Source organism: Marasmius oreades, chromosome 4 (genome assembly GCF_018924745.1).
Source record: "Marasmius oreades isolate 03SP1 chromosome 4, whole genome shotgun sequence".
NCBI classification, from domain to species: Eukaryota; Fungi; Basidiomycota; class Agaricomycetes; order Agaricales; family Marasmiaceae; genus Marasmius; species Marasmius oreades.
In genome coordinates, this window is record NC_057326.1 from 34,373 (window position 1) to 62,171 (window position 27,799).

The 27,799-nt window shown below is 46.2% G+C and overlaps 9 protein-coding genes across 9 annotated transcripts; 5 read left to right on the forward strand and 4 right to left on the reverse strand.

Moving 5' to 3' along the window:
- Positions 1 to 15: 15 nt before the first annotated feature.
- On the reverse strand, positions 16 to 758 carry E1B28_006867 (uncharacterized protein; the record flags this gene model as incomplete). Its single annotated transcript, XM_043151568.1, has 2 exons — positions 16 to 643; positions 721 to 758. 2 exons carry the CDS (start codon positions 756 to 758, stop codon positions 16 to 18), a joined length of 666 nt encoding a protein of 221 aa, XP_043009648.1.
- A 1,014-nt stretch (positions 759 to 1,772) lies between these two features.
- Positions 1,773 to 3,731, reverse strand: E1B28_006868 (uncharacterized protein). The gene is made up of 2 exons (XM_043151569.1): positions 3,527 to 3,731; positions 1,773 to 3,475 (listed from the first exon to the last, which is right to left on the reverse strand). The coding sequence occupies exons 1-2, from the start codon at positions 3,581 to 3,583 to the stop codon at positions 1,829 to 1,831; spliced, it is 1,704 nt and encodes a 567-aa protein (XP_043009649.1). The 5' UTR covers positions 3,584 to 3,731; the 3' UTR covers positions 1,773 to 1,828.
- Positions 3,732 to 4,871: 1,140 nt separating this feature from the next.
- On the reverse strand, positions 4,872 to 5,813 carry E1B28_006869 (uncharacterized protein; the record flags this gene model as incomplete). The annotated part of the gene is made up of 3 exons (XM_043151570.1): positions 4,872 to 5,403; positions 5,494 to 5,724; positions 5,779 to 5,813. 3 exons carry the CDS (start codon positions 5,811 to 5,813, stop codon positions 4,872 to 4,874), a joined length of 798 nt encoding a protein of 265 aa, XP_043009650.1.
- A 7,390-nt stretch (positions 5,814 to 13,203) lies between these two features.
- On the reverse strand, positions 13,204 to 14,344 carry E1B28_006870 (uncharacterized protein). Its single transcript, XM_043151571.1, has 5 exons — positions 14,301 to 14,344; positions 14,113 to 14,253; positions 13,936 to 14,059; positions 13,562 to 13,866; positions 13,204 to 13,490 (listed from the first exon to the last, which is right to left on the reverse strand). Exons 2-4 carry the CDS (start codon positions 14,145 to 14,147, stop codon positions 13,735 to 13,737), a joined length of 291 nt encoding a protein of 96 aa, XP_043009651.1. The 5' UTR covers positions 14,148 to 14,253; positions 14,301 to 14,344; the 3' UTR covers positions 13,204 to 13,490; positions 13,562 to 13,734.
- A 1,189-nt stretch (positions 14,345 to 15,533) lies between these two features.
- E1B28_006871 (uncharacterized protein) lies at positions 15,534 to 16,838 on the forward strand (the record flags this gene model as incomplete). Its single annotated transcript, XM_043151572.1, has 5 exons — positions 15,534 to 15,826; positions 15,888 to 15,911; positions 15,974 to 16,030; positions 16,085 to 16,246; positions 16,295 to 16,838. The coding sequence occupies 5 exons, from the start codon at positions 15,534 to 15,536 to the stop codon at positions 16,836 to 16,838; spliced, it is 1,080 nt and encodes a 359-aa protein (XP_043009652.1).
- A 1,360-nt stretch (positions 16,839 to 18,198) lies between these two features.
- E1B28_006872 (uncharacterized protein) lies at positions 18,199 to 19,688 on the forward strand. Its single transcript, XM_043151573.1, has 4 exons — positions 18,199 to 18,495; positions 18,550 to 18,811; positions 18,957 to 19,214; positions 19,269 to 19,688. Exons 2-3 carry the CDS (start codon positions 18,803 to 18,805, stop codon positions 19,212 to 19,214), a joined length of 267 nt encoding a protein of 88 aa, XP_043009653.1. The 5' UTR covers positions 18,199 to 18,495; positions 18,550 to 18,802; the 3' UTR covers positions 19,269 to 19,688.
- A 142-nt stretch (positions 19,689 to 19,830) lies between these two features.
- On the forward strand, positions 19,831 to 21,244 carry E1B28_006873 (uncharacterized protein; the record flags this gene model as incomplete). The annotated part of the gene is made up of 6 exons (XM_043151574.1): positions 19,831 to 20,192; positions 20,254 to 20,277; positions 20,336 to 20,413; positions 20,475 to 20,615; positions 20,672 to 20,832; positions 20,895 to 21,244. 6 exons carry the CDS (start codon positions 19,831 to 19,833, stop codon positions 21,242 to 21,244), a joined length of 1,116 nt encoding a protein of 371 aa, XP_043009654.1.
- A 741-nt stretch (positions 21,245 to 21,985) lies between these two features.
- On the forward strand, positions 21,986 to 22,724 carry E1B28_006874 (uncharacterized protein; the record flags this gene model as incomplete). The annotated part of the gene is made up of 3 exons (XM_043151575.1): positions 21,986 to 22,186; positions 22,253 to 22,321; positions 22,389 to 22,724. The coding sequence occupies 3 exons, from the start codon at positions 21,986 to 21,988 to the stop codon at positions 22,722 to 22,724; spliced, it is 606 nt and encodes a 201-aa protein (XP_043009655.1).
- Positions 22,725 to 23,065: 341 nt separating this feature from the next.
- E1B28_006875 (uncharacterized protein) lies at positions 23,066 to 25,888 on the forward strand (the record flags this gene model as incomplete). Its single annotated transcript, XM_043151576.1, has 15 exons — positions 23,066 to 23,090; positions 23,169 to 23,221; positions 23,272 to 23,355; positions 23,407 to 23,472; positions 23,527 to 23,723; positions 23,780 to 24,419; positions 24,469 to 24,510; positions 24,566 to 24,592; positions 24,651 to 24,679; positions 24,731 to 24,771; positions 24,822 to 25,338; positions 25,404 to 25,520; positions 25,572 to 25,683; positions 25,744 to 25,779; positions 25,838 to 25,888. The coding sequence occupies 15 exons, from the start codon at positions 23,066 to 23,068 to the stop codon at positions 25,886 to 25,888; spliced, it is 2,037 nt and encodes a 678-aa protein (XP_043009656.1).
- Positions 25,889 to 27,799: the final 1,911 nt, after the last annotated feature.

A 27,799-nucleotide genomic window follows, 5' to 3' on the forward strand; every position in this document is an offset into this window, starting at 1 on the left:
TAGCTCACAGAATATCTATCCTAGCGCCCTGTTTCCTCTCTTCCCGGTCCTAACACTGATTTTCCTCCGTGCTTGTCTCAAAGCGCTCATCATCGCTCCAATTTCTCGACTAGCCTTCCGGTCGTTTTCCTCAATCGGGGCACCATCAAATCTACTAGTGCTCGTGGACACCAGTGGCCTATCGACACTATTTGAAGTTGCCGGTGGGATGGAGCAGCCAGGATCATCGTGCCCGTCGACTGGGACAATACTAATACTTCGCCCATCGACATCTAAAATTGATATTCTCGGAATATCGGGATTGATGAACGGATCTATATCGTTCGGTGCATTCGAATGACTGGGTGTATCCGGTGAGCTGGAGGTAGTTGCTTGGAATTGCGTTGGGCGATTTAAGAGGGGAGGTTCGTCGTCAGGATCAGGATTTGGGGAACGAGACGACTGAGGGTTGGTTCCAGTTCGCCGATAGCGCGTAGAGGCTAGGATAGTATAGAGAATGATCAACAGTACCAAGAGCGCCACCCCCACTGAGATGCCAACAATTGCGCCCGGACTAAGTTTGCGTTGCTTTGGCGGTTCGAATCTTTCTGGTAGTTGACCTTTCGACGAAGAAGGCAGCGGTACCGGTGAGAGTGTTTGGCTTCTGGAGCGAGAGGCAAGTTTATTAATGTCGGGATTTCGGATAATAAGAAATACGAATTGAGGCAAAGAGATACTCACACCGCAAGCTCGAACAAAGGCTGAGGCAAAACAGGCATTTGACTCCGATATTTGGGGGAATGGGGAGAGTGTAGTGTGGCAATAGGCGGGCACAAGGTATAAAGCCTTCTGAAAAGCTTTGCTTGCTTCTTCGAGTGGCGCAGAACGGAAAGGTCTATTGAAGTCGCTTGAATGTTCGCGCAGTAACAGATGGATGGAAGCTACATACGTAGCTTTTTTCGAGCCCAGATTTGTTCAGGCTGGTGGGAGTCCTAGAGATGAAAAATTTGCTGCCCATTGAGGTGAATGGTGTTACTGTGCTCCCACTGTTTGTCGATTTCTTGTACCAGATACTTATCTCTGGACCGTCACTCAGACGTCCCGCCTTGTCTTATCTTGAAGCCGACTTGAAGCGGTTACATCGCATTATAAGCATTGGGATGATTGGCAGCAATCCGATCATGCATGGTTCTTTTCTTCTTATTCCGAGACATAGAACTAGTGCTGTAGTATATCGAAGGAAGATATTCAAGTCCTCGAGTCTCGACAAAAAAGCACATTCAGAGGTGGAAAGGGCATGGTTCACGCCGACACTTGAGCCTGGATAAATCGGAGAACGAGTCCGGTAACGTGGTAACGACAATAACCACAAATGTAAATACAACACAAATAGTGATAAATTTTATCCTTCGTTCATGCTCTCATCCAAGGGGTTCTAGAGCAAGTTAATACTGCAACGAGGTTCAGGCTAATAGCTGGCAGTTGCTTCAATTCAAACTATCGAACGACTTGGCTGGTCTTATCTCATTATGGCATGGTCCGTTAGGCTTGGATATTTCTGCTTGCGAGCAATCTAACTCAGTGACCTTTTATATCCAACCTTCACCTTCACCATCGCTAGGCTCAAACGGGTCTGTCCTCGACATTGACACAATTGGTTGCAAATAATTGTAGACAACACCTCGGAATCGATATTGTCGGCAAGAAGAGTCTTAATACAAGTTCGACTCTTTTAGAATTTCTATCTTATACCTCTCTAGAAGAATGACGTACTGGTATTGGTGCTTTATCGCTCTCAACCTTCAACGGTTCAAAATCAACAATGGCATTACAAGCGCTGAATAATTTTCTACGATATTGGCAGTTGATGACCCAAAATAGTGATGGAAACGTAGTTCCTCATATCATCTCTTTCACATCTCTCCATTTGAAACACGATGGGTACCTCTCTCACCTTGTTCCCGTCCCCGTCATGACCGTAGGACTCGTGGTTGTTCCTTATCTCTACGAGCGGATAGCTAGTGGGATAATAACCCCTGCGTCTAGGTCTATCCTTTTCATGCTCCTGCGGTCCAAGATATAAATTGATCTCTTCTAACTTGGACGCCGGTGCCCCTACGATCTTCCAATAAAGCCGTCCGCCAAAATCTTTGGAGACAGATTTGAAGGTGTAATAGATGTTGAGAGTCCGTAGGTGAAGGAAGGAACCTAAAATCTTGTACGCCTCCGATTCATACTTCCCTTCAGGTGTGAAATTAATATCAATTTTGAGGGTTTCTAGCTGGGGTGCTGATGTGCGTATGAGATGGAGGTCTTCGATGGGGAAAACTGGTCGTGGCGGAGATGTATCGTCCACTAACACGTCGTGGAGGGAGAGGAAACGTAATGATTCGCCATGGAGGGCGAGTAGGGACACGATGTCGATCCGTCCGGAATAGTTGACGATGGATAAGGATTCCAGACGCGTAGAGGAAGAAAGAAAACCGATAGTCGCGTCACGTAGTCGTATCTCTCGATCAACTACTGACTTTGATGATGAGTTAGGGGTGAGCTTGAATGACAGATGTCTGACGCCTTCAAAAATTTTCTGAGTCGCGATGTACTCCAGTACCTCCGGATGCCTGACCAAACCCAGATCCAATGTTTGGATTGTTCGGAAGTTCATGAATTTCCCCCAACGCTCAATCATTGATGTTGAGAGATCCGACGAGTCTTCCCATCTGATTGTCTTTATATCCTTCCTCACAGAGTTCTCCAGGTCAACAAGAAATCTGGAGGCCGCCTGCTCGAGTTCTGAACCAAAACAATACAATACGCATGATCTCCCTGCGTAAGTGTTACGGTAGGTGAAGGATTCGAGGTTTGGGGATAGAGCAAGGATTCGTTGGAATGCGGGCTCACCCAGGTTCATCTGAGGACCTCCGGTAATGAAATGAACATCGATGCTCCGAAGACAAGGTGAACGGGCCAAAGCTTCTTCGTAGGGGTCACCGAATTTTGTGTCAAGACTAAGTCGAGTCCAGTTCTCAACGTGTAACCGAGCAGACGGGTGGTAAATTTCGAGGGTTTCGAGGAGGATCAGGGGTACCCGCTCACGGCAGTCGAAGACTAATTCTTTCAGGAGAGAAATGCGAGAGAGAAGTTCGACGAGGGATGACCATTTCTCGTAGACATCTTCTTCGGAGGGAATGTACGGCGTGTTGGCAGTTGCACCAGCTTCCTTGGCCCAGATCGCCTTGTTAGAGCGTAAAACGATTTTTCGCACCGATTGGAAGACTACTGAACTGAAATTGGCTTGAAATAGTCTATCGATGTTTTCCCGGGTCGATGAAAATGGTTTCAATGCCAGTGGTGGCGCTGATTGGTCTGATACTGAAGAAATTACTTGTGTGAAGTCGAATGTACATTCTCGATAAACCAGCGGTAGCGTGCAACGATGAACTTCCCTACTGACTTGAAGTAGAGAAAATAGAGTGTCCCTCGAAGAGTCGTGTATCTGTACGTAGTTGATAAGACGCTGAAAGGTAGTTATATAGAAACCACACACCAACAACAAAACTTCCGCCAAAGTTCCATCGTTTATTAGTTGATTAAAAGTCGACATGATATTGAATGCCGAATTGAGGTTTCCCTTTTTGAGCAGCCCGCGCGTAAGAGAGGCTTTGGTGGTTGACTGAGGACGTTGAAACCGTTGTCGACAAAATCAAGGCAAGACTTGAGAACAAAATGCAAAGAAGAAGAGAGGCTTTATAGTATTCGAAAAAGGAGTCAAATATGGAGAATGAGTCAGGGGAGACTACGGGAGCTGGATTTGGCAAGTGACGTCACATAAACGCCCGCTGTCCGGGCTCACCATTATCAGATAGCGGTAGTAGCCTAAATGTGGTTTATCACTGGTGATAAGGGCCGAGATAACATCTCAGGTGTCAACTTGAGGGCAGGCCTAAGGGGAACGGTCGTCCGGGTGAGGCTGTGCTGCCCGCGGTTAGGCTATCCATCTTAGACCACACCACTTCAACGTTGACGACAACGTTCGGCGATAAGTGCTTCCGTCCCCTCTGCTCTCGAGTTTGCACACCCAGACGCATTAAATTCGTATGTGGCAGTCTTTCAATCACGACGGTTACAGGGTTGGAAAACAAGTCTTCTGTTCGTGCCTTTTCTGTTGATCTTGGTATACGATAATTCTTGACCGAGATCTCTCAACAGGCCTTAGCAGACGAGAAGCAAATTCACTGAACTTTCCTGTTTTGGTTCATATATTTACAGCCTCGTGCTGTCGTCATTACCGTTGCTTTCACGTTCTATCTCATGGACGTCTTCTCGTTCTCACTATCTATCCTACCACCAATACGTGAACGATCTCGCGCATGACGCCTTCGCGAAATCAACGGCGGCCAGAAAGAAGAAGTAGGTGGTCCAAAGATGGTGTTGATTCAGTGGAGATGGGGTTTACGGACTCGAAGTTTACTTGAAGGAAACGGGAACATCGGCTGGCGCGTTGAGATTGAGAAGGATCTTGATGAGGCTCATACTAGTTTCGCAGTTGTTCGAGGATACATCGGTAAATGAAATGGACGAGCAGTCGGTGGAGGTCACGTTATGCCCTTGCAACCATTGTATGTGTCGAATATCCGTGCAAGTTGTCCACACTTACATCACTGTCGGTCTTGCGATTTCAGATCTTCCTCATCTTCGCCTGTGGTTTACGCCATCACTGTCCACTAACTTGGCGCACAAAGTCGTGGACAACACTCCTCTTCCTGACCACGGCACGATCATTGGTTGACTCTCGGACTACCGTATACATTACGACCTTCTGCTCGAGCTCAGAGTTTACATCCGAAGTATTCATACCCTATCCCACATTACCAATTCCCGACCGTTATAGACTATATTTTGGAGCCTGTTCCTTCAAGCACCCCCACACCTCGCCTTACAGAAAAGCTTCTGAACGCCCCATTATCTTCCACAATTATTCCCTCATTCCGAGCCCGCCTCATCGAATCATTGTATGCTGGAGGCAATTCCGTGGACCAATAATAAGATAGTGGTCGTTGCCAGCCGTCGCCCTCCTGCGCATTGACTTCACCCCCGTCGCCAACCTGTCGCTCGATGGGTGAATGTGGATTGATTAACATACCGAAACTTCGTGCCAGAGTTTGTCTTTCGGTTCTTTCCCTCGGGAACACGGGTTCGGTCAACGGAGTTGGTAATGGAGAGGAAGGTGAGGAACATTTGCTTCGATAACGAGTCCAGACCAGTATCACAATGACTATTAGTGCCATCACTACCCCCACTGAGATTCCCGCGATCGCGCCAGATTTGAGCATGTGTCGTGACGTTGCCTGTACATTCCCGAGTTCTGGTCGGGTCGTTGTGGATGCTGAAGGGGTGGGTGTTTCTCTAGGCGTGGATGTGGTACTGTGGAGAAGGGAGCATAATCAGATAGGGAGAGATAGGTGGAATTGGAGGTTAGCGAATGGCGGTCGAGTGAGAATCAAAGCGACAAACGAGGTTCCAGTAACCAGTTCTGTTTTGATAATTGTCTCACTAGGAGCTGGTATAGGGACAACTTCTGTGGCGGTAACTGTCGTACCAAAAGATTGAGTTTCCGTTTCTGTCTTGGTAAGTGTCTGAGTGGGAGTTGTTTGGTCTGTTGGGATCGGCGTGCCAGATGCGTCTTCTACTAGCGTAGAAGTAGCAGTTACAGTTAGCGCCCATACTACATGTTGGGAATTTAGTCTGTCGCACTCGAAGCGTTAGCGGAGCTGACCGTGTGTATTCTGAACTACTCACAATGTAAACGCCAGCACTGGGAATGAGAGGCGCATTTTATGAATAGTGGATGCCTGGTAATATACCCGGACCAGCCGAACTAGCACGAAAGTCAAAGTTGGAGGACCTAGTAGGCGAACCGACCTTGGCAGTTCAGCGTTACGGGATGAAAAGTGACCGGGGGAAGACCGACGAGACGAGCTATTAAAGCCATCTTGAGTAGTACCAGCGACAATTGTGGCGCCATCAGTCCAAGTAACCGATGGTTGGTAGGCTAGTTCAGAGGGTTGATCAAAAGCCTTTTTACTTATATGGACTAATTCCTTTTATCCTTCTAAGCGTTTTCCACTAGGTTAGGGAGTTACGGCGGATGTAGTAGATGGGTTCACGGTGTCGAATTCTGGAAGTGCTTCAATCGCCCCAAATCATCTTTTTTTGTTTGATAGCCCTCACAGCGGTTCTGAATCAAATCTGATACATAACTTGTATCCACGTCAAGGCTAGGAGGATCATAACCTGCTCTAATTGGGCCAAGACCCCTACATCTCTAACTTGAGTTGGGACCACCGCCGTGAGACGAGGATGGGAAACCCACTACATTTGCCATTGTTTGTTCAGCGGGCTTAGAGGAAGAAATGAACGTTGTTCGACAAGGGTGAGATCACAAATGTGGCGGAAATTGTGATTTAGCTGCGTTGAAATGATTAATGAGACCGTCCCGCTGTTTAACTTTTAACTACCACTGTTCTCATGGTTAACCGTCTCCAAAGCTACCGTCAGTGACGGGCCAAAAGGCTAGTAAAGGTTACCGTCGCCATTTTCTATTGTAGGGCTCGCAGTAAGCTGGTCCTGAGCTGGTCGCTTTTGATAATTTGGATAACTTGGATATCGAGAACACTCTTCGTTAACCTCTACATATTCAATAGTAGGATTTATCAAGGATTTATAAAGGCCATCAAGTTCAAGACAAACGCTACAGATAAGGTCTATCATCTTATTTTGATCTTATTAGGGTACCGTCATTATCATCCGATTATCCGTTGCTCCTTGATTTTGAAAACTTGCAACTCCCAGAGCTAAGCGCTAAATCCTCGTAACAGTAAGAGGTGCGATTCAGAAGGGAAAAGGTTGGAAAAAGGTATTATTATTATTATTATTAGGAAATTAAATCCTTCATTGGACTCCGTAGGATGCCGAAGGACCCGACGTACATGTATGGTGTGCCTAACATTATGTACGTCGGCGTATATCGGGTGTGGCCGTTCCGGAAATCATTAGTGCATGCCCCGCGTATACACCGCAGTCAGCCCATTTAACACATACGTTGGTAGGTATCACCGGGCGAACACTAAGAAAACCTCATGGCAACTCACCCGACACACGTCCGAAACCATAAGCAAGCAAGTAGAACTAGTACTGGCACTTTGTTACACAATAAACCTCATTTTTAGTCACCCATATTTCAGTCTGAAGCGAATGGTCTTTTGTTTCTATGAACTATACAGAATATTGTCCCGGTCACCCTCGTCAGGGATGCAAAAGGCATCCTCCACATGGTGTGAAATGTGTGGGACTGTTGCATTGCATCCGGTACTCGTTGTCATCCTCTCCTCAAATGTCGACAGCACATGGTGAGCCAGACTTGCCAATATTGAGCGCAGTTTTGGACGATCCAGGCATGCATTGATAACTGTGGTATAGTCGTTGTTGTACAATGCGCTGTAGATTGACGGTTTTATTCCCACCATGATACCGAAGAACGTATTCCTTCTCCCTGTGATGGTTGGTGTTGCCAAACACTCAAACATTGCATGGATTTCGTCTTCTACATGTGATTTGCAGAGTCAACACACCCTCTGTCCTCTCGGGACCCGTCTATCCCCCCAGCGAAGGGTCTCAATGGTGAGGCAGTGGGTTGACGTGATTGCACGTGTCAGTGACTTTCGGTGGTCTGTGGTGGGAACAAACAGGTAGGGTTGAAGTTTGTTAAATGAGGAGTCGTTATAGACGAAATGATCAGGAGAAGGGTGCCAGCTCTGTAGGATATATAATTTCTTTGACTCGTTAATCTTCATCAGAACGTTCTCCCATGTGGCACCTTCCATTTCTTTGATGACCTTTGTTATTTGATCGATAGATGTTAGCCAGTTTCCATTTAGGATGGGATGGCGTTGGAGGTGATTGTTGGAGATTACGGTGACTATGTCACGCAGCCAACAATCCTCACCATTTATGAGAAGGGAATGTCATTCTCGCAGGGCTGTGTGTGCGAGGCGTGTGGGTGGAAGTTGAGAGAGGTATAATAGGTATCGAAGTGTCAGTACTATCCTTCTTGTTTGAATGGGCATAAGCCCAGTTTCGGTGTATAGGAAAGATGATTTGGAGCGACAGTGTACACCCAGCATGCGTCTGAGGAAGTACTTCTGTACATCATCAAAATCATCGAGGGAGTTCCTTGTCGCTTCCACCACAATTTCGCAACCAAAAGTGAGGTGTGGGTCCACTCTTGCCTAGTAAAGCCATCTCGCCTCTCTAGGCAGTAGATCCCCAACCATATTTTCCATTGCAAATGTGGCAACCACGACACTCTTCCCTTCTCTGGCACGGTTTTCGAGATGGTCGACGAAAAACGATTTACGAGAGGATGTTGACGAGAAAACAATGCCGACATAGCAAAATTTTCGACGTGCTTGAGGCATTGATTGGCAATGTAGAAGTTGATGTCAGGAAACGGTCTCAGTATCTTCCCAGGTATCATCCACTCAGACTTGCTCGCATTAATGACATGCATGTTCACGTTACACCATTTCAAAATCTGGTCTATTTTGACCTGGAGGCCATGCAGTGATGGTGAGAAGAGCACAGGGCCATGTGCTAGAGAGAAGATAGGAGGTCGATCAACCAGTGTGTAAGAATGGAGTGGCAAGAGGTGTACGCGCATTGGGATCTCAGTGCCTTCACGGACCAGTGAAAAAACTTCCCGTTCGCTGCCCGATGGCCTCGAAATACATAGAACACGAGTCATGTAGGAGCTCGGGGGACTAGCGAAACTGTGGCGACATGATAGCAGAGTTGTGTCGAGTGAAATCACTCAGCATGATTTTGTCATGTGGTGTATCATCAGTAAGTGTTTGCTAGCAAATGCTTTCAGAGAACAGGCGTATGGGAGGTATGGGGCCATTAGATTCCGTTGTAGGGAGATGCCAGCTCAACCTTCCGACGTGCCTGAGACATCTTTGCCGAGTCTAAGTTGTAGCAGACCCAGTTTCCTATGTAGCGAGACCGGCTAGTACGAGATGAGAGAGCCCTTGGTGATCTGCAGAATTCGCTTTCGGAATCGCTGTGATGTCAAGCATAGAAGCGTAGCGGTTGTTGACAACGAGGAAATCGCCGTTACGATGAGTCATCCAGCGCTGACGACGTGGAATGTTGAACACATCGTCGCATTAATAACGACACCCATTATTCGGCACTTCCTCTATATTGTCACTACAACTCCATCTCGTACGATACGACAACCGGAAGTCTCTATGACCAATATCCTTGCACTCTCAGCACAGTTTCGTTGTTACTGGTACCGCACCAGGGCCTGTGGTCGCTTAGTCTAGCCAATCCGAGTTCTGAATACCGCTCGTTCGTGCTAGTACCAAACTACGGCCTCTGGTAGCTTGGTCAAGCCAATCCGAACCGTTAACTGAGGTTTTTAAGTGTAGTTTGTTGAGTGAGATAGGAGGTCGATCAAGCGGTGTGCAAGAATGGAGTGATCGGTTGGCAAGAGGTGTACGTGCATTGGGATCCGGGATCTCAGTGCCTTCACGGACCCGTGGGCAAACTTCGAATTCCCGTTCGCTGCCCGATGGCCTCGAAATACATAGAACACGAGTCATGTAGGAGCTCGGGGGACTAGCGAAACTGTGGCGACGCACCACGAAACCGGGGTGATTCTGTTCAACTCCTGATATGGATGACAAAGTAACATTAGTCTGGGAGAAATAATGAGTACACAACCATGTATTTACCATTAAATCCCAACCTGAGTTTGAGTGGGCACTTATCAACAGCCTGTGCATAGATGGGCAAGATGCAATCAGTTTCTGATGAGTGTCTGAACTCAAAGCCTCAGTCTGATGATATCTGACAGTGTATGGTCAACATCAGGCCAGATTATGGCCAGATAGGGTCAGAATACCGTTACAGAGTCATGTCAATTCAGATTTTATGGCTATTTGTCACAGTCAGCCCACATTTGGCCCATATGCTGTCCAAATTTTTCGAGATAGTCAGCTTAGTGTCAGCACAGCCCAGGTTGTTGATAGTGAAACTGGCATAAATCAGTCGCAATATTTGTTAAACTTAGACCCGGACCTACCTACGTTAACCAAAGAAAAATAAAATGCTAAGTTGATATATTATCTAACAAGATTCAATGTTCAACTTGCGTTGAACTTTGCTTTCGGCGTGTTCAGGGTTCCATCCTGCGCAGGGTAACTGCAGGTATGCCGAGTTCCCCATTATTGATTTTGCTCCACCAATGCCCTACAGACGGAGTGGGTATTTGTGGATCCCACGTGGGTCCCTCTCCACAGAAGTGCATCATGCCAACAAATATGACCAAAGAACGCGCAACATATAAGTATGCCCGCCGCACGCATCCTGCCCACACCTCTCTCCCTCTTATGTGAGTATAACTTGACTCTTTTTTTTTCTTGACTTACTCACACTCGATGCAGAACGAAGACAATAGCGACACTCTGTGTGGTCAAGATTGGGTCAAGTAGTGATAACGAGTCGCCGTTAGTTGCGTGCCGGGTCCGTTCAAAGTTCACGTTTCTTGATTGTTTGTTATTCCTTATGTGTGTATATTTGTACTATTCTTAATATAATATAATATAATATGTTTTATTGGAATCAGACTGCACGAGTGAGAACTGAAATGATTATATCAAATATTATATTAACTTCTAAATATGGTAGCCCAAGCCAACCCAGACTGGCGAGTATCTGATGATAATACGACATCTTGTCATCTCAGCCCATCTGGCGATGGCTGGTCCGACATCATCACACTTCACTCCGCTGCTCAGTTTGGTCAACCTGACCATTCACTCTCAGAATGAAAGGCTATATTAGATTTGAACTTGAATTTCAGGTCCATACCAGGTAACGTCAATTTGAGAGGCACTAACGATGGCTGACGGTATCGATCAGTATATGGACATTTTGGTCCCGATTTCGTGGTGCATGTGTAAAGCACCGGGATATGTAACATATCATAAAACAGAGTGTTCCCGTCGTTTTGTGGGCTCAAAAATTTTTTACAAGCTTCTTAGAGTACATACGAGCTTGTATGTACAATTGTGGCCACCGGAATACACAGGATCCAACAAGACAATTAAAATACAGTGAAGTGTCTGTGGTGATCATGGCGTGACAAGCCAGGAACAGTGTAATTCTCATTGTAGAGTAGAAATATTAAGACATAGCAAGATGTAAACAACACTGATAAGGCTAAATACAAGTTTGTAGAGACGGGGGAGTGAAAGGTAGTGTAAAATAAGCAAAACGAGTCCCAAAAGTCCCCAATCGACCGGTAGGCGACGGCGAGGCTTGGCTGTGCAGAATGTCTTGCCGATGTCTTGCCGGACGTGACGATACGTGACAAAAAGTTTTGCACTTCTCGTTCCACCCTCGGACACTCTCCGAGACTTCGTACAAGTCTCCTAAAATTCAGCTAAATTCAGGTTAACAATTTGAGCACTAATAAACTGTTCCGGTCAAATTTTTAAGACGGTATGTGGTGTGTGTAAATGGATCTCAGACGTGTTGCATATCCCTACCCAGAATAGTAAGATTTGATAAGATCTAGCTTGACCGCTAACAATCGTCATCAAAGCCCGACTTTCAATTCCCCGTTGCACACCGCGGTATGGCCCTCTAGTCTTCTATAATTTTATTGACTGAGATCTTAGTATGAGGCCTACAAAAAACGGTTTGAAGGGATGTAAGAACCATTGCTTCGTGTCTATCCGTCTACTTATTCCTTTGGGCCCGTTAACTCGACTACAGTCACCAATGATTAACACCAATAACGCTGACGCTTGGCAAATCATCTTTTGCTGTGGAGGAGACTTACGTGTTCTTTCAACCACCATCAATTCGCTATAAAACCCAGAGGCGTGCAATTCGTTGGCCGTTTGCACGTTGAAAGGCACTCTTTTCCGTCGTCGTTTGTTGTGAGCATAGGTGAATTGGGCAACGAATAGGTGTATTTGGATGGAGCAGGATTCCGACAGTACCCATAGTGCACAACTTCTTTACCTCTTTTACCCCATCGATCCCTTCTATTATGCAATCTCTTCGACCACATCAATTTCTTTTCCTTCTACCACATCAATCCAGGCTTCTCCACCTCCGGGTCTTACCTCAATCCATCGAGGTCCAAGTAGTCGCAGCCAGAACGGAAGGTGTGTGTAAGATACTATTTAGTCTGTTATAATACACTGAACATGTTTCAGCATTACTCGGAACCATTCCACAGTCCCAATTGCCCAAATTTTTGGTGGAGTTGTGTGAGGAACAGCTCTTGATTCTCTGGTCCTTCTTATGTTCCTATTCCGTGCGCGAGTGATCATGCCCTACGATTTCACAGCGGTCGAAACTGCAAGGGTCCAGGCTGGACAACGTGGAAAAAATCGCGAATCCCTCCTCGTTTGGCACGAGCGTGGATTCTGCGTCAGCAGCCACGAGAAAAGCCCGGTGAGTGCACCTACAACCTGATTACCGCGGTGGTCAAACAGCTCCCACATCGAACCTCCGGTCTGACCGATTTCATCACAAGGGATGGAGAATCCTACGACAGCAGACCCAGTACCAAATGAAGCACCAGCCGCTTGAAATGAGCAAAGCCCTAGAGAGACAAAAGCTCCTACGGACTCAGAGCCTCGGTACATGGGGATGCATGTAGATAGCGGATGGAGGCCTGCAAGTACACCAAGGCCAAGTTACGTTGATGTACCCCCTAGTTGCAATATAACCACTGATGTACTCAGGATGGAAAGTCTGGGGGCTTCAACTAGGTGCCTCTTGCCCACAAATTTTACTGTGAGGTAACGATGCGTAAGTTCGAGTAGCTGATTTGTTAATCCTCCCATCATTCGCATCTGACGACGATTCGGCGCAGCAGATAGATAAAAGTAACTGATATTCGTTATCGCAATGTAATGTCTGTTCAATACCTTGTAACGATCATGACCTATCGATACTTTGACCCCAGTCGGTCAGCGCCGTGCTCCATGTTTCCCACACAGGTCCCCATCCTCTCAACGATGTCAACGTATGCTTCTAACCATAACGTCAAAAAACGCACGAATACATTGATGGAAGAGCGTGCTAGCGGAAGACGCGAGGTCAACAGATATCTGGTAGTAGAAGTCGGAGTCAACGTACATTGAGAATTGTGGAGTGCACAAGGAATGGAATGGATAGGTCTCAAATGTTCCGATCGCCATGGAAAACAACAAGAGAGCCAAATGTCAAATGCCTTGCACCCGCCGATGTTGTTGTGGGTGTCGGAAAAATCTAAATAGTGTAGTAGCAACATACAGAACTGGGCCGAAAGACGGTTCAAGGATTCAACGAGTGCATAGCATCGATACAGAGGTAAAAGAGCGTGCAGAAAATGTCCCATGATGATTCTTGTGGACCAAATTGATGAAGGAAAAATTTGGTTGGATCTATGATAACACATAGAACACATGAGGAAATAATTCACTAGGTAGGGTCGGATCTGGAGGGATAAACTTACCTGACGACAGCACACGACTAATCCTACTGACCGGTTGACAAAATAATCCTAATGGCATCCTTGGACAAGCGCAAACGACGTTACATCCACGGTGAGTGTCCATCGTTACAGAACGCTCGCGTTGCGTTCGATTCGGTCACGTGACCCTCAAGTTGAAAAAGCCTTCATCTATTTTATATTGATGTTAATTCATCCTTCGGAAGAGCTATTTCGAGGGTATGGGGTGGGAATGTATCAGAGAGAGTTTTAAGGTTAAGAATGTGTTTCCTCGAAGTATTGCTGGTGCACAGGTCATGGTAATCCGACTAAGCGCAAGGTAAGAATAAGAGCGAAGGAGATTGAGATTAAGGAAACATAGATTAATGGCGACGCACCTCGAAGTAAGATCTCTTTCGAAGCCATAGTCCATCAAGAAACAGGAGGAAGTTTATCCGAGATCGCTCTCCATATACCAACATTTCTTCGTGCTGAAACGGTTCTGCCTGATTCGATGTATGCCTATCAAATGAGTACATGAATAATTCGTGCACACCCAACGTGAAAAAGCATACCAAGAAGAGATTCGTTTATCCGACGCTGGGTACATCTACTGCTACTGTCCCTTAGATACGCGTCACGGCTGGGATAATTTGGCGGTGTTATGGGACCAAACTGGTTGCGAGGCTCGAGCAGCTCGGACCCAAATCTGAAACCTGGAAAATGGTACATCCGTAATTAATTCAATAGAAAGGTGGCCCACCATGAACACTGAGATCAACGTCGAGTAGTGGCAGGAGACAAGGCAAGAATGTCACATCTGTAACAAGTCACACTACTCCTTCACATCCGACCACGCTTGCGTTATTCCGTGTGCTGGCTTGCTCTGAGTTCCGCTCGGCCCCCGTCCATTTAACTTTTTAAATTACCATAAACTCGAAAAAAAAAGGTCATGCAGATGTCAAGCAAATCTTAGATTGGTATATGTCGCGGCCTCGGAGGCCAACGAAGAACACTACTTGCGGAGAGTGCTTTCTGTAATCAAGCTCAAGGGTCACTTGGAAGGTCTATAGGCGAGATAGCGGTCTCGGAAGTCGTGCGCGACGACTGTCGTCCATATCAGCGCAACCCATCTTCGTCGTTTTGTCTTTCCGCTGTCTTTTGGCTGCCTTGACGACTGGCATCGTTCTTCGCTTCGTCGATTATCTCCGATGCAGGTAACAGGTTGTGATGCTCTTTTGGTGGTTATTTTTGATTTTTTTCCGGTGCTATTGCAATCTTAGGGTTGCTTGATGGGAGCGTTTATCCAACCTCATCGACCCATATTTTCACGTCACCGTGAACAGTAGGACACTTCCAAAGGCATCGTCTTCGCCATGGGGCAACATTAGAGCATTACGAGGCTCGGGACGCCAACCAAACTAGAGAACAAGGTGCCTCAAAATTAGACAAACTGTTGCCTTAATATCTGAAGTCTTAGATGGAAGGTTAAGGTTACAGTGAGAATAGCGGTACGATGGGAAAATCACCCAGAAGGGTTGATGGATGATATAGGACAGCCATTCCTTGAACCTTCTTCCATTGCCGTGGCCTTCGTTCAGGAGAGGCCGAGCGGTGACCGGTGACGGGCTATCATCATAACATTCCTCATATTCTTTTTCCTGGAGTCCGTAACGACGGTTTTTTGCTTATCAGGTGTGTGCGGTGAATACAAATCCCAATAGTGCTTGATTTTGACGCCTCTTTGGCCATCGAACCAGATTCGCGTGATGAATCTCATAGCATCAGACGACGATGATGCCCACCATAAGCAACGCACGACGGGTATAACTTATAAGCAAGTATCATACACATCAATTCATTTCTTCTCTCCCCTTGGGCTTGGATCTTGGTTGAATCCCGCGGCCCGTCATGCGAGTTATCCTAGGGTCAGCTTGTTGCTTACTTTTCGTGAACCAAGTTTACCGTTCGTCCTAGAGCTTGCTTTATTTTCCCTATGGGATTGTTCTGCTCAGGGTTCAGCATTGGGATACCAAACCAGGTCCACGTTGGGGATTTTCAAGCATTCCAGTGGCAAGTGACCAATGAAGACGCGTTCAAAAGCGATACAAACGCGTTCGTTGCAATGCTGGCTTATTCCGCCGAGGGTTTCGAATGTCCTCGTCGGCCAACAGATCCTGGGGTGGCAGCAGGGCTGTCTAAAGTCATGGAAAACTTCGCTATAGCCACACACCGTTCCTATCCAGACGGCAGTACAGGAAACTTTTTTCTATCCTTGAGCAACACAGGGTGAGAAGAGGAAATGCTTGAATGATCCGGTAACGATTCTGACTCGGCTTCTTTGTTATAGGCCTCACTTCATCTGCTCGTACGGGTAAGGGCGGCTGTATATCTGTGATAGGCGAAAGATTCTTAAAACACCAAACTGTATGCTAGAAACGTCCCGGCGAAGATCCGTAAGGAGTATGAAGCAAGTCGAGATGGCAACGTCAGGTGAGATACCTTCCACTCATGTACAGGCTGTCAGTGGTAATTGTATAGCTTTAGCCTCGACACGATCCTCGAATCTCTTGATTCTGTACTATATTTTGGTCAGTCAGACACGTTCAATGTTTCCCAGAGCACTGGAACGAGCCACACCTCTTCTGTATCTCAATCTACATCGACGGATGGTGGGAGCCCAGGCGGCTCCGGCACTCAGAACGGAAGGTTGGTCTGTTGTTACCGTCAGCTAAAGACTACTCAAATGTAGTTCAGAAGTCCTCAGAACCATGCAACAACCCTAATTGCCCCACTGGTTGGGGGGATCTTGGGAGGGACGACTCTTGTTTCCCTTATTGGATTCCTATTCTGTTTCAGAAATCGGCGAGATCGGAGTGCTATTACGCCTTACGATTTAAGTGATATAGAGGTCGGAAATACACGTGTGTCCACACGTAAAGGGCAACTACGCATGGGTGCTAGCGCTCATCCGCCACGCTGGATTCGTCGTCGTCAGCCAGAGGAGAAAGTCCGGCAAGTGATAGCAGCCCACCACCACGGAAACTCTTTTTCTCCTCCTGTAGTCCCTCCCGGTCTTTTACCTCCATCCCCAGGAATGGTGAATCCCGTGGCGGCGAATCCAGTGCCCGATGATCACGAAGCACATGCCAGTCCGGGTGAACGAAGCCCCGAGGAGATGGACGCTCCTACAGAGCCTCAGTATCTTGTGATGCACGCAGATAGTGGTTGGAGACCCGCAAGTCTACTACCAGGATCAAATTATGTTGACGTCCCCCCAAATTACGATCAAGCAACATAACCTACACATTCGTCCGGTTGGATTATGGCAAAAGGGTGGAACTATACTACGGGAAGGAGAGTAGAACACAGCCTCTTTCGCCGACGAGATGTAATAGTAGATCAAGCAATCAGAACATAAACTTATTCATGTATTCGTATCTCGTATCGCAATCAAAACATGGTCTAAAAATCGTTACTTCCCTCGTTACCGTCAAGAATAACCCTCGCTTAAACTTCGACAGCCGGAAAAGTCAACGAAATCTAAACCGTAGTCCCATGAAGAATGGTACCTCCATTCTTGACGAGCTCTCCTAAGCATACTATGAACCATGCAAGATTTCTTGTACGGAGTGCGTATGGAGATCGTCGTGCAGCAGGACCGAGAACAGAAACAAAAAAAGAAAAGTCCGTTAGCACCCGGTCACGATGTTTTAGCTGTTCATAGAAAGTTGTAATCAGCATCACTCAAAAACATGTAGAGATACGCCGAACGAACGTTGAACGAGCGCTCGCAAAACATATTGATTTAGATCGTGTAAGAATCAAAGGCGGCAACGGTCCATCGCAATCCCCTACCCAAAATCGTTGGAGCTAAGAAACGATGAGGGAGCAATCCAACAAACAGAATCCGAACGGACGCACCTCAAGCCATGAAATGTATATATGAAAGAGTGCCCGGCAAAATGGCATTGCCTTGATAAACGCAACGATCAGCCCGTGCATCAATAGCGAGGTTATCAATACCTGATAACGAAGGGCAAGAGTAGCTAGCTAATCATCTTCTCCCGAAAACATCAACTCGTCGACGGTCGACGGAACATAGTATCTGCAAGAGCAGAATGTTCGTGGCGAATGGTATATCACGTGACCATTGGTTGAAAAAAAGAAATCTCGTTACTCGAAAAACCTGCGACTGAAAGGATAGGGAAGAAAGATTGTAGAGAAGTTTACGAACATATTCGTATGTTGCTTGCTCTTCCTAGCTATAATGCGACGAGAATCTAGGAAAGCGTAAGGTGAGAATAGAATTGGTGAGGTCGGATTGATAGCCACGCACCTGGAAACAGGCTCTCTTCCGTTGTCAAAATTGGGGATCCAGCGAGAAAAATTCAAGACGAGACTTTTGCGAGGCGCCCCGTAGAACCCAACACAGCTGAAAGGATGTTCCCAGACCGGAGTATTGCCTATCGATCCCACGTCGTGACGCGACTACCTTCTCGGAAAGTTGAATCTATCAATGGTCCGGGGTGGAACTACGTGAATCGAAAATAGCGTACCATAGATATCGAGAATAAGTTGACTTGGCAAACGTGGAGCTCGAAGCGAACCGGAGATGGTGGCCGTAAGAAGAAGAACGGAAATGTCACGACGTCACACTTCACACCTCCGCATTTGACCATATTGCTGATCATCGATCATCATCCACCCCATTACGCTGCCATATTGGAAACATATTCGTAGAACTTAGAAAGATTATGGTTCATCTGTTTCTTCCCTTATCCACGCCATCAGCACCGCCATGCAGCGCAAATGCAGCGTTGTAGCGTTTATGGTACTTCTACCAATGCCGATGTAGACACGCTGGGATGAAGGACGACAAGAGAAGAGAGAAGCAAACCGCGTGAAGGAGTTACTTGTGGATAGTTTCCTTGCATTTGGCTTGAGCCCTTGCGTCAGTGGGTAACCCTTCTACCCCGTTTCGATCTATTATACTGAGACCTTCCTTTCAGCAGGCTCGAGTTTCGGCCTAAACCTTCCAATTGTGCTCTCGCAACGTTGCAATGAACCGGCGGTTCGTGGGCTGAACCTTTTCCAGGATCTCCAAGGCTACCGCTGAAGGTTCTTGCTTCGGTGTCTCGTTATGTTGACGTATCTATTCCTTGGATGCTGACCATACTTTTGGGACAAGGACGGTCACTCTGAGGGCGATGATGTGGAAGAACTTTTGGGAGTAATTGACGGAGAATTGCAAATCGTTGTAATATGTACGCAGTAAGTTCTTTCCTTTTATGTCGTTGATTAGGGGAAACCTTGCCCTTGCCATCTGCATCCTATGATCCTCCCAGTCGTTTCCTTTTGCCTATGGCTTTAGTGTGTCCATATTCGACTTCATTTCTGACCTCTACTCTTCCTCTAGCACCGCCCTGACTCGATTCTGTTTGCTTATTCAAATACCCTCCACTCGATCACGAAGAGCCAAGTTGGACGTGGGCAAGGAGAAAGTAAAACTGGATACAGGAAGCAAGAACTCATGACGGAGAGGGAGCGCAAGGGGAGGGTTTACCGGTTACTAGCGGTTGTATTGACGAGAGGGGAACAGGTTGGGAATGTTCAGATCAAAATCCGTTTACATCAGGCTTCAAGCTTGATCACTTCCTCCCTGATGATGAACTAGGTGGGCCTCAGTGGTATTCGCCAGACTAAATCCTGACCTCATTGGCATCGACAGACACGATTATGGAGACGCGGAGGCTGCAGTGGGCTGCGACAGGGAATGTGCGCATCATGGAAGATTGTTTGGGCTGGCCCCCTACTATTGGCCTACTAAGCGTATCATGCCAAGGCGAGTTACGGTAGCATCGACAGTAACATCAGAACTTCGAGAAGCGGTGGAAATGTTTCTACGAACCGCCACATCTCGTTTCAACCGATCTTTTCCCTTTCCCTTCATTCGTTATTCACGTTATAGGACAAAGAGACGGTCTTTTCATTCCAACCGCCTGTCCATAATAGTGCATCATTTGAAACTTTCCTCTCGTTAATGGCGTGTAACGATTCGCGAATAGCAAGAGCGTTTTACAGAAAACGCCGTTACCGTCTTGATGTTCTATCTAGGGTATCATGAACTTTGATGATTCCCCACTGCCACTGTTAATCCTGGGTATAACCACCCTTTCGTAGTGAAATCATTCAATTCTTTCTTCTCCTCCCTACCCTACTCCCCAGCAGGTGGTATGCATATTACCTTGAGGTACGCTTATTATTATTATCCAAACCTAGTCTTGCCTCTCATGAACTTTGAACTTCTCGTTTGGTTTTATAGGACTTTCTTTCTTTATCTTGTTGCGCTATCATGGTCCTGCGTAGGGTTTACTTTGACGTTGCCACCACCTCCGGTCTTTGCTGGCGATGTCACAAACTTTCAGTGGAATTGGAATACCTCAGACTTCCATCAAAGTATTTCAGGGATCTTTGTGGCGTATCTCGTTCTACTTCCAAACAATTTCAATTTTGAATGTCCCCTTCGGCTGGATAATCCTGGGGTGGGGATCGACACAATGTTGAAGCTTTTCGAGAGCTTTGCTACAGCCAGAAATCCGACTAATGACTCTGAAACATCGGGAAACCTCCTTTTTACTCCAGGAGATATAGGGTGAGTGGTGAATGCAGAAATACCCAATGGTTCAAGATCCTGACTCGGTAATCGATAATAGAACCCATCTGATCTGTACTTATGGGTAAGGAAGCAGTTATCGGTTTATGACTGGGAGAGCTGGTTGTTGAATCATCCCATAGAGATGTCTCGACGAAAGATGACGGCAACTTCTCCCCCGGAACACAACAGGACGGATCGATCGATCCATCGAAGCTCGAGTAAGACAACTTCACTCCAAGTTTAGATCCTGGCCAATGCTCACCGGACGTATCATTTTAGGGCCTTCCTTAGTTCTTTGGTATTCCTTGATCAGTCAAGCACATTCAATGTCACTGCAGGAACGGATCCTACAACTTCAACCTCTTCAACCTCCAACGCCGCTTCTCCGTCACCAAACACCGTGAATGACGGGGACCGAAGGTAGAATATCCAGGTTCTGCTGACAATTTATACGCTACTGACGTGCTGGTCACCAGTCATGCCAATGATGGTCATGATAATGCCCCGGACATTGCACCAATTGTGGGAGGTGTCGTCGGAGGCATCGCTCTTCTCTGTCTCGTCCTTTTCCTATTTTGGCTCAAAATCCAGCGCAAACTCAAACAGTTTCACAAAGGAGGTAGCGGTTCCACATTTGGTAAGTATTCAGATTGTCCAGTTCCGCATACTATCACACCTTATGACGCGGGTCCTATGTAGGAACACCACGAACGACCCATCTTCGACCAGGGGACCTCGCCTCGCCTGTGTCATTGTTACCACGCTACCGTCGTGACGACCATGATCAAGCTCTCTCTACTCCCGCTCCTATCGTTGATCCCACAGTCTCACCACCTGTGGCCCATGAGATTGAGAATTCTCCGACAGCGGTTGCAGCGCTCAGCGAAACACTGAGAAGTCTGGGACCTCCAGGTGGGCGAGGTATCCGGGAGACGAACGAATCTAGACCTCAGTTCACCGTGAGGCACGCAGATAGTGGATGGAGACCCGCAAATATACCAGGACCAAGCTACGTTGATGTGCCCCCCGACTACGACGAGGCAAGGTAGCCTGGTTCGAAGGTCATCGGCTCACGGTGATCGATTAAAACCCTCTGATGTCGGTCTCCCAGTTACTTCCCGCTTTGTCATTGTTTTAGCTTTCGTGCAAATTCCGTCGTACTAGATCTCCATACTATTGGCAGTGATGTGTTATTTACAGGTCAAAAAAAGTGTGTTTTCTTCCTTCAGAGCTCCTGAAGCCCTGCGAGGGCATATTTCAAAGTATCTCTCGAAATCTATGCCCAAATTTGAAATGTGCTGAATCATTGGTAAGTGGATTGCTTAGGCGGTAAGAAATTAAGAATCTAACTGATCACTTGCCTGATGTTGGTTGAAAAAGAAGAACGACGGTCGAGAAACCTGTGATTGAAGGCATAGGGAAGAAAGATTGATCGTAGAGGACGTGAGTAGTGTTGTGCGGGCTCGGGCTTGGCCTGAAGCCCGGGCTTGGGCTCGGCTTCGGAGGGCTTGGGCCTGGAAATTTTCAAGCCCGAGCCCTAAGCCCAAGCTCCGGGCACTAAGCCCCAGTGAGATGTCCGTGGGCGTCATCGGACGTTTTCGGACTGAACCACGCGAAATCAGACCTATTTAGGAAAAACCGGACATATGACGACAACGCGTCTTCTTGTCGCGCCATTCTCTTCCCTCTCATCTACCGTCCCTCTCGTTGTCCTAGTAGTTCAGCCAATAAACCGATTTTAACCAAATATTCAAATATTCAAATTTGTGATTTTACCAACTCCCTTCAGCATGCCCAAGTCCACTCGCGCTAGAAAAATCAAACGTAGTCGCAGCTCCTACAAGTGCACCTGTTGGAGATTTTGTCGAGCACCTCCCGATGGAAAGGTTGTTTCGAAAACTACGTATCATAGCCATAAAGAACAGAGAGAACTGGAGAAAGGAGTGAGATTAGAAGACCTTGAGAACAGGAGAAGCAGGCAGAAATCCACGGTACGTTCTCTAATTGATTGTTTTAAGGTGAACCGCTTTGCACGACTGCGTCTTCCCAATGGTCAGATTGCTCGGTCCCGTTGGCAGGAGGAAAAACGAGAGGTGGACAAGGTACGCAGAGCACGGAATGTAAAGGTAAGTTCATCCTTGGTCCACGGTGCTATTTCATGTAAAATTACTTATGTTTTTATTCAATGAATAGATTTCTCTGGTTGGACAAATTCGTTATGCGGAAGTACTCTACTATTTCAATGTTATTAAGGAGAATACCCGATTTACCCTTGCAGTCATCACCACATTCTCACCTCCAAATGCCGAAATCCTTCAGAAATCTTTCAAAACTCTCAAGGTGTGCTCGGAGGGAGATAGCGTCACGATTATTGATGCAAAATGGATCATTGAAGTTGTTGGTATGATTCCCTTCCAACAACCAGGTTTGGCATGGGACAATAAGGAAGAGGCAGACCAATACTTTGTACTCGAAAAATTGTATTCTAATGTCGTTGTCCATGCCGAAGATGACGAGGAGGAAATTTAAATTCAACAAAAGATTTTAATTAAAGATTTTGTAGAAATCGAGGCTTTCACTTCTAAGGGAGGAAACTTGAGATTATATTAGAGATATATCAGTAGAGTCTACCTGAATTTTTTGTGTGATTCAATATTGGTTCTTCTTGATTAATTAACAAATTTCTCAAATGGGGCGCAAGTACAAATTGTACTGGTACAATTTGCACAGCCACATAATCTGCACAACGCGTCGCGGAACGCGTGTCCCTTTGTTGATTTCCATCCACCATCATCGTTTCTCACTGTCCTTTAATCAAAGCTCCCCCTCACTCTCTTTACTCTATTTAATCGTGTATTCCTATTTGCATTATGACTCAAGAACAAGATATGAACGGTATCAAACCTATTTTTTTCTCATTTTATAATTGTTTATTCTGGCACGATAGCTGCTAAACTTACATATCTCTGACAGGACTGCTTCAGAACTTACTCAACTCAAATGAGGATGACTCTAATCATTACAACGTAGGCTTTCTTATCAATCTTGTTCAAAACTGATGCTGATTTAAAACTAGGTACTCAATAATCGTAGCCAGCGGCCTACTTACCTCAACCAAACACAGTTTAATTTTCAAGATCTTAATGAACCTAATCCACCGGTAAGTTGTCATCTATAGTCACGAATAATTGATACTCATTGGTTCAATCAGACTCCGAATAGTGGGAGCCAGATGCCAACTTTTATGAACAGGTCTGATATGCCGAATTATCACCAGGTAAGCTGTACACTATACACCTCTTGTTTCTCTGACTCTTACTAATATAATCAGTATAATATGCAGACCCTTCTTTGCTTAACAAATGCTGCATATATGTCCAATAATCCAACGCTATCTGCGCAAGTCAAAATACTCACTGCAGATGTCCTCCGTACGACAGGAAACAAGCCATTTGTTGAGCTCGAACGGGAGAGAAATCACTTAGAGATGGAGAATTGTGAGCTACATGGAAAGATCGATCAACTACAGTACGTTATTGATACATACTCTACTAAAAACAGTTTACTAATTCATCGACTCTAAGGAAAACACTAATTTCCGTTCTCAACTCGCAGCCCTCCGACAACTCAAATGCACCACCATCAGAGTTGTCTACAACACCTGAACTAACCATCAACAGCAGAAACCGAACCAAGCCACTGGGTTGCAAGGTCAATTGGTGGAACTGCCCTCGAGCCGACTCCGATGCATTCAAGCGCTTACCGAACAATGACGGCGAACTCGTTTTTGCCTGGATGCAAGCCGCCGACGGACAACTTATCTCAAGGCAACAGAAGAAACAATGCTATACAAACTTTCGACAGTATTGGAATAGTCAGGACCGCACCAAGCTCCCAAAAAACTTCTCGCACATTGGCCACGAGCAACTTGACAATCTTGTTCAGCATATGGAGAGCCGTAACGATTGGTTGATGCTGTGTGAAAACAGCTGGAAGACGATAGAGGTTTTGAAGAAAAATTTTGCCTCGTGGAGGAGACGGCAGGATGAAGGGTCAACAAAGGACGACAACAGCTCTCAATCTGACAAGGACGTGCCAGCAAAGAGAAAAGCACGCACGAAAAACAAAAACCCAGTTGCCAGAGTTGTCATCTCCGATAGCGATAGTGGTGCCTCCAAGGCCGAATTGCCAATTGCGAAGAGAGCGAAAGTTGATAAGGCGTGTGTCTTTCTTTTTCAGCTAACGGTGCTATGAGCTAATACACAGTTTACAGACCGATAATCATTTGCAAAAAGGAAAGGCTAAAGAAGTACAGGTACGCCTTTTCAGATATCCATTACCGTCAAATCTTGATATGTGTTCTACCTTAGATCACGAATGGAAAAATCCAATCAAAGGTACGTTTGTCTTGTATTTATCCAGCCTTTCTACTATATTCTGATATGTGGTTCTCAGAATATTGCTACATCAACGTCTACCTCTCCGTAAGTCACATGATCCCTTCTCTAGCATTCAAACTGAAAAAATTGTTCTAGTCTTCGCATCTCAATCGACATGAATAAACTGACCAAGAAAGGTATTTGATTGAACTCTACATTGTTCCCTCACTCACGAAGATTTTGATAGCTGCGTTCATAATATCTCAAGCCTCAGGTTTATCCTCGACGTCCAGTGGCAGTACGCCGCCTACATCCCCACCTGCTGTCACTGTAGCCGACACCATAGTTCCAGATGGTTCACCAACGGAACCTAACACGACTATCACTTCAGAACTACCTGCACGACAAACGGCACCAGCTCCTATCGTTTTTATTGAAGAATTTACTCGCAAAGTCAAATCGCTCCCTAGCTCCATTCCGACTGCTCCAAAGTCCCACCCGTTAGCGGTGTACGCAGACTATGTAACCCAAGCACATAAGAAGACCGAGGGCATACCCACCGACGACCTCTGGAATCATTTCGACACTCTGTTGACCAATCTCATCCCTAATGGAGCGGTAGAGACCCGAACGCATCTAGTTTTTCGAGGGAAGTATGGGTTACCCGGATTAGTAGGTCTAGTCCGACACCTGGCGTATGAGCGTCGTATGGATTGTACGGTGCTGGAACCCAAACTAGAACGGCTCATAGAGGCTATTGACCTGTAAGTGCTGTTTTCTGTTGCTGATTGTTCGGTATTGGCTGACCGTCATTCTCTGTTTTTACCAGAGTCGCTACCGCCGCCGTCAAGGATTCCAAGCCCAAGTCTAAAGCGAAACCCAAGAAGACCACCCCAGTGCCCAAAAAGCTAGGATTCGAGATCCCAACGGACCTGGTTTGCCCGAAGTAAGTCATATTTCTTACTCCACTCACTGAGTATGTCTGACGCGCAAGCAGATGGCTCTATGCTGCCGATTGGCAACAACTTCCGGGGAATGAAGGCAAGTCTGAAGAAGTCTTCTTGGAGCATTGGACGTCATTCGAGAAGGAGAACAAAGCTGATTATCAGGTAAGTTTTCTGCCTTTTGTGAGCCTACCATCGTTACTCATGATGTTACCCTCAATAAAGCGGTATCATCAACTGTCACGAGAGAGAAATGTGGAGGTACGTCTGCAACGTATTCATTGTACTGGCATTGTTTTCTAACTTGCTTACCTTATAGAATGCAAAAATTAGACCCAGGGAAAAGGCTGCCAAGTTGTTGGAGGCATAGGCGTGGATTTGGAATCCAATTCAATCAGTGTATAATTGCGTGTATAATAGCGTCAGAGTCCGATAATTCGGACGCAATTATATTTTATCGGAACAAATGTTCTACAAAACACCGAGTCTATATACATCAGATAAGATCCCATAATCCCTGGTAGAATCCTTAACCAGACCAACAATCGGATTTTTTCCGACTTCAGTGAGCTTTGTCAGACATTATCGGGACATGCGCTCGAAGTCAAAGACCGTCCGATAACGTCCGATAATGTCCGGGGAAACCTCATTGGGACTAAGCCCTCGGCTTGGGCCTGGGCCCAGGCTTGCAACTATACAAATTTGTTCAAGTACAAAACAGCTACATGTCCGACTCCTCACAGTCTGAATGCAAATCTAGCAATAAATGGGAATCCCCCGCTGACTTGGGTAGCTCAACCTCCAACGTCTCTGCCTCTCCCACCATAGCCTTCTCTTCCTCATCTTCCTCAAGTGACATAGTCGGCATGACTCCTTGGAAAATATCGGTGTCCTTGATTGAACCCTTATCCGGGTTCCGAAAGGCAACCTTGAGGACCTGTAAAGCTTCAACAACGTCGCCATTAAGTCGGTTACGGCGCTTTGTGATTGTAATGCCAGCACTGGAGAACGCTCTCTCACTAGACACTGATGATGCCATAACGGGAAGGAGATCTCGTGCTATGGCAATCCATGTGGAACCGAACCGACTTCCGTGTATCTGTCCGACAGGAATAGATGAGTATAAAATAAAACAGTTTGAGAGTATACTTACGCCCCACCAATTAACCAACCCCTGCTTACTGCCGAGATTCTCCGTTGGCGTCTTCAGATACGAGTTAAATTCTACTTCATATTGCTCAACTCCAGGACCCGTAGTTTCCATATCATCCTCCGAGTCACTGTCAGGTATCCGAATGCGCTGACGGCCATGTGAGGCTTTCTTCTGTTGAGGGCGAGTGCTTATACCAGATGGATTAAGCTTCAGGTATCGAGACTTGAACTAAAGAGGTAGCCGTCAAAGTTTGTACAGTAATAAAATTCAGTACGACGTACATAGTCCTTGATGAAACTTTCAGCCTTGTCTTGTTCCTCTTCACTCCAGTGCTGCGAAAAGTAAGTCAACTTGGTTTCGGGGTTTAGAACTGTCCAAACGCCGAGTCAGTACATTAAAACTAAATGAGGCCTTTAAAATGAGACTTACCCATAGCGAGAACATATGCACCGCAGTCCGACGTCATATTGTAGTAGTTCTCGATGACCTCCAGCCCAGCCGCCAGAGCAGGTGCAAACTGAGTGTAGCGATCATCATCCTTTTTCTTAGTCCATCGCGAATGCAAACGTTCCAATGCAGGAATAGCATTGTGTAGAGTTGGATATGTATCTGCCGAAAAGCTGTGCTGTGCATCGTCAGCGATCTAGAGAGAACTTCACGTCAACATTACTAGCTTGAACGGAATTGAAAAATCTTCGAGTCACCTGGAGTAACTTGCAGAAGATCCTGATATTTGCCCAATCAGCATCCAACATTGCGAGTTCTTGAAGCTTCTCTCGTTTTGCACGATTTCGTTCCGTAACCGTTATTTCAACCAGAAATTGGTCGACAGCCTATAACAATCTTGGTTAGCATACTTGTAGATTAAAGCAATATCTACTCACGTCTCGTAAAGTATATGCTCGGAGTACCATGAAATAGGTGGAAGACCATCGAACCTTCATATCCAGTACCATCTGGAGTGGTTTCTTATATCCGAGATCGAGCTGAACTTTTCTAAATTTTTCCTTGCGAGGACCAGACTTACGTGCCTATGGAATCAGGGAGTCAATAAAGCGGAAATATTAACATGGTCTACCCACGTACCTTGACTGTGATAGCACGCACCTTTCCGACCACGTCGTCGAC

Bases quoted from the DNA above. Each gene is read 5' to 3' on its own strand.
- E1B28_006870 (XM_043151571.1), bottom strand. From the start codon at position 14,147: ATGTACCCAGCGTCGGATAAACGAATCTCTTCTTG. The intron at 14,060-14,112 runs GTATGCTTTTTC...CTCATTTGATAG, and splicing joins GATAAACGAATCTCTTCTTG to GCATACATCGAATCAGGCAG. The intron at 13,867-13,935 runs GTGCGTCGCCAT...CCTTGCGCTTAG, and splicing joins GAAAGAGATCTTACTTCGAG to TCGGATTACCATGACCTGTG.
- E1B28_006868 (XM_043151569.1), bottom strand. From the start codon at position 3,583: ATGTCGACTTTTAATCAACTAATAAACGATGGAACTTTGGCGGAAGTT. The intron at 3,476-3,526 runs GTGTGTGGTTTC...AACTACGTACAG, and splicing joins TGGCGGAAGTTTTGTTGTTG to ATACACGACTCTTCGAGGGA.